Source organism: Loa loa (assembly GCF_000183805.2).
Source record: "Loa loa unplaced genomic scaffold supercont3.120, whole genome shotgun sequence".
In the NCBI taxonomy this organism is placed as follows: domain Eukaryota; kingdom Metazoa; phylum Nematoda; class Chromadorea; order Rhabditida; family Onchocercidae; genus Loa; species Loa loa.
Genome location: NW_018108300.1, coordinates 161,629 through 166,619, shown reverse-complemented (window position 1 = coordinate 166,619; position 4,991 = coordinate 161,629). Strand labels below are relative to the sequence as shown.

The 4,991-nt window shown below is 34.3% G+C and overlaps 1 protein-coding gene across 1 annotated transcript in view; it reads left to right on the top strand.

Annotated features, from left to right (window-relative positions):
• Positions 1-407: 407 nt before the first annotated feature.
• The window catches only part of LOAG_17734 (hypothetical protein), a gene marked incomplete at its 5' end in the record, with an annotated part of 10,893 nt that continues 6,309 nt past the window's right edge, over positions 408-4,991 (top strand). Inside the window, 10 exons of the mRNA XM_020450397.1 lie at positions 408-536; positions 831-1,045; positions 1,300-1,406; positions 1,634-1,810; positions 2,266-2,347; positions 2,809-2,992; positions 3,489-3,666; positions 4,083-4,213; positions 4,326-4,517; positions 4,614-4,735. Of these exons, the coding sequence (XP_020305937.1) occupies positions 408-536; positions 831-1,045; positions 1,300-1,406; positions 1,634-1,810; positions 2,266-2,347; positions 2,809-2,992; positions 3,489-3,666; positions 4,083-4,213; positions 4,326-4,517; positions 4,614-4,735 (1,517 nt within the window). The remainder of the gene's footprint in view (positions 537-830; positions 1,046-1,299; positions 1,407-1,633; positions 1,811-2,265; positions 2,348-2,808; positions 2,993-3,488; positions 3,667-4,082; positions 4,214-4,325; positions 4,518-4,613; positions 4,736-4,991) is intronic.

The window sequence follows — 4,991 nt, the reverse complement described above, 5'->3', positions numbered from 1 at the left end:
AAAGTAGTAAATTTAACCAATTCAGAACATTTCCTACAAATTATACTGCGCGATCTTTTTTGATTATAACCAAAATTACCACTGGAAAGTAACCAAGCAATAGAGGGTAAGTTTATTAATTAAGAATTAAAGTAAAAGATTGTTCAATTATGATTGGTTTCTTTTAAAAAATTGGTCTACTCGGAAGGTATTAAGTAATGTTGTACTTCATTATTTCAGGTGCGAAATGAATCGAAGGATAACAATTTATAATACTACAAGATCTGTGTTATCAAAATATGGATCAAATCGACTTACTATATTATTCATCTGTTACGATTGATAATCATTCTACATTTATTTCAATGCATCCTTACTTCGTTCGAGTGATTGCATCAGTTATTTTGGCTTTTGTCACAATTACAGCAATGTATCACCAACATCAGGATATCATACGTGAAAATTATATCACACTTGCAGCGCATTTTACAGCTGACCAATTGTATAAAGCGCATCGACTACAGGTTAATGAACTGCTCGGAGTACCTGTCATACAGGTGCGGCTTTCGTTAAGTTTATCAATAATCCTTCATCTTGTCTGCTTAATGAACAGAAAGGACTATGTATTCTTTTTAAACAAAAACAAATAAGGAATTTAAAAATCCTAGGTGAACGTTTAGTTTTATCAATTTTGTCATTTCATCACTTCCAAGTGGTAATTAGATCTTGAAGTTTACATGGATGACAGGTATAATTCATACGTAAAGAGTTTGTTTTTCCCTAAATGTTCAGTGTATTATTGTAACACGAGTACCAATTAATTGGCTTGTCTATTGCTGATTCATTTGTAGTCAATTATCGATGGATTGGATTTTAAAAAGACAGCTCTTAATTTTTCACTAGTACGTGATATAACGAATCGACTTGATGTACAGCTTGCGAAGTATTCCAATTTATTAATTGAAACAAAAAAATATATTTCAAGCGGTTCGCAACGAGATTGGATCACTTTTCGTGACTATAGATCAATGACGGAATGCGCACGGATTACACCGGGATATTTGAGGTGTGTTGTTTATAGGGTGAGAGTTTCTTTTGACCCCATAAACTGAGTAGGTTTTGGCTAATTTAAATTACTTTCGTTGCTTAATACAGTCAGCATTATTACTTGTTATACGTTTGAAAAATGCCTTAGCCTACTATATTTGCAGTACATGTAATCTGTACTTATTTGGTTTTTCCCTCCGCTACAACCGCTAAAAAAAAGACCAATTAATTTTTCCCACTATCAACTAACGTTGTTAATTGAGCTATCTTAAGCTATGAAGAACAATTTGGTACACGTGTAAACATGACCACTGCATGCTTGATATCAGCCAAACAATCATCAAGATTCTTGTATTACGCCGAGAAGAATCTCACATCAGGTAACATGAAACTTTTATGTTTTAATTTGAATGGATAGACATTTTATTGCAGTATATCCTAGAAGATTGGTTCTAAGAACATCTCGCTGCATGTGTGCTATTTATGACCTTAACAATCCATAACCACCCAACTAATGGTTCTATTATTGATGGTCAGATTTACGGTAATTTATGGATTAATGAGTACTAATTAACTGATAAAATACTTTACAACTTTTTGCATTTAGTTTTACATACGAACGCACTTGATTGTGCAATTCGTTGGCAGTATATTATTGGTACTAGTGGACCACATATCGAATATCCGGCACATGCCCTACCAGTTCATAAACGAAGACACTGGGGTCCATTTCTTGCTGCCGCTTTACCTCACAAACGACGTGTCGTAATTCTTATCGATACAGGTTTGTTTATTTGTAAAAGTTTATCGGTATATTTACAGGTGAATAGTGAGAGAGATGGCGAATAATAGGTAAAAAAGTTGGCAAGTATTCTCTATCTGCGTCATGCATTGTCAAAAATACCTAATTCTAAAAAGGAATGGAAGTTGAAATGTTCCAAAGATTTAATCTGTTCTAGGCAAATTTGGTATTATTGGCATAATACTGAAACTAACCGGAATAAAGTTACTCTTTTTGATGTTGATATTAATATCTTTGCAACATATTGATAAAATCTTACAGCAGAAATATCCCTTCGAGCAAATAAACTGATGGTTTGGTAAATATAAAATAGAATCCTTCCTGGTGGGTTTCCAACTTCGTTGATTTCTAAGACTTAATATGTCACTCATTTCGGGAAATTGGCATGCTTAGGAATTTAATCTGTATTCAGATAGTTTAATCTTCATATATTTCAGGAACGTTGCTTTCCGATGTACATGTAGCTAAAGCAAAGAGTGTTGCTAAGATCCTTCTTGATGGTGCTGTTCCTGGAGATAGGTAAGTTTCGATTTCTGTTGATTTTTTGGAATTTCAATTTTACCTTCCAGTTTATTGTTTATTTCTATGTGTCGTAAAGCACTTAAAACTACTAACTGCAGCATGTTAATATTAAACATCTGTGATGAGGAATGACAGACGGGTGAATTGTCTCACGTGCATCTCAGGTGTATCCGAACAATTAATGAGAAGTCTCTTTTAATTATTCGCAGCTGCTCTCCTGATTTACGTAATCTTCTTGATGGGTAGTCATCATCTAACCAACATATGTCACTATGTTGGTTTTACTTCGAAGCTTTATGGAAGTGTGTAGTGCGACATTACCTTACCACAACTAGCCTTATTTCTTGGTTTGATTCCAGATTGGATTTCATACGAGATTCTATTCATGCACTGAGTATTTTGAAAAGAGCATAAACATCCGTTTGCTCAAATAAAATTTCAACATTGAAAATCTGCAGGTACATGGTGGTGGTATCAAATGGAACACATAATATCAAAGCTTGCGAAAATCAAAATTTCTTGGGTGTAACGAATGAGCAGATTGCAGTAATGACATCATTTATAGAAACACTTGAACGAGGTGATCAAAAAGCATATTCACATACCAGTGCAATTCAGATGGCCTGCAGATTGTTTGTTGAGGTAAGCAGAGCATTTTTTTTAAATCAATATGCTCAAAAATTAAAAATAAAATTTACTAAGACGCATAAAAATGAGAAATCGTTCTACAAAACTTTTTCGCGGTGAAACTCACTGCTTTGCACTCACACGGTGAAACTCACTTTTGCGTTTTCGCGATGAAACTCACTGCTTTGCAGACTTACACTTTTCTTACTTTAATTTTGAAACCTTACTGCTATGAATCAGTGAGCTCCTTTATCCTGTTTTTTCAGATCTCGATACAGTTTCTATACCACAAATCTTAGATCATGGAATTTATAATCTTTTATGTTTTTCTTCAGTCTGAAAAAAAAAAAACAATAAAATAAACGATTTTGGGACTTCAGAACACAGAATTATTAGAAATCTCAAAATTGTTCATTTTATCATATTTTTTCTGACTTTACTCTATAGTTTTTCATTCAAGAACATTCTTCGATCTCTTTATTTGTCTTGATTTGGGATTCATTTTTTGCAGGAAGAAACTTTTGACAGAGAAAATGGCAAAAATGAATACCATCATAATATCCTATTTTACATCAGCCGAGGTGTAATGTCAGAATTAGGTGAAGCAGCTTCGGTTTTAAACGCTGTGGCGGAAATAGTTCAGGAAGCGAGTGTTCGCATAAAAATTAATGCTCTGGCACTATGCGATAGTATGTAAATTTTTTTTGACACTTAGGTATGAACAATCAGTTGTCTGTGATTCGAGTAGGAATGACTTATCTCTTATTTCTCTAATAATTCAAATCTTAGTGCAGTAGGTAAGTTAGTTAATTTATTATTAAATTGGAACTAAAATGTGTAATGCATAAGTCGTTTTAAATTCTACTTGTATATCTTACTTCGAAGATCGTTCGCGATGTCAACCATCTTTTGGGGAGAAAGATCCTATTCTTATTTCACTGCGGTAGATTTCGGAAATTATTTTTGCACTTATAAAGATGGTGCTGCACTTAGCGGTGAAGTTAGATGAAGTAAAAATTAATTCAAATTTAACCCCAGTTTCAAATGGAAATATAGAGGTTTCTCTTGCTACTTTTCACAACTATTTTGAAACTTTTATTTGTAGGTGATGGAACGCCGCTTCTTTGGTCATATGAATTTTTGAAAAGCATCGCGGAAATGAATTTCACAAAATACCAACAATCACTTGGTAAAAAGTTGAAGGCAGCCTTGAACAAAACGATAATACCAGGAAAGGTGTTGCACTTTTTTCAGCTATAGCACTAAACTAATGATTCACTGTATTAATATGGATTACTTTGTGTGGGCGGATTTGGTCAATCGATAAGTGGTAACTTATTCATTACAGATGATTTCAATTGGAACTAATGAGCATGCAACGCTGACATTACTTCGAATGTTTGAACTTCTTTCCACTGGTAGTAATGCAAAACTGCTAACTCATTCATTAAACGACGAATTATTCTGGTCGTATCCTTTTAACGAATATCAGGCAACATTGGTTTCTCTCTCCACCAGCATACAGAAGAATAATAAATTGGTGCAACTATACGTATAATATTGATCTTTTATAGTTGCCTTTATATTTTCGAAGGAAAAAAAATCCTTTCTAATTTGTCAAAGCAAGGTTTTCCAGGGAGCTGTGATTGGCATGGATTTGAATTTGGATATAATTGCTGATGTTATCAAGTACAATGATTTAGTAGTCATGGCACCAACAAAGACTAGATTGCGGATTTTCCTTTGTGATCTACAGGGGTAACCTTATCATTATTTTGGAATTTTGTGTTAGCAGGAGTAGTTTCCAATACACTATTTTGAGCTCCATTCTTTCACAAGGAATAACTTTTACAGCTTCCAACCTATTAAAGGAATTAAAGAGCAAAAGTACGTGAACTACATCTTTTTTTTTTGGGAAGGAGGAGGGAAAGGGCAAGCGGAAAATTGCAATCTTGGTGGCGATTGCGGTGAGCTTGGCCGGGGGGGGGGGGGGGGAGGGGGGGGTTAACTGGTC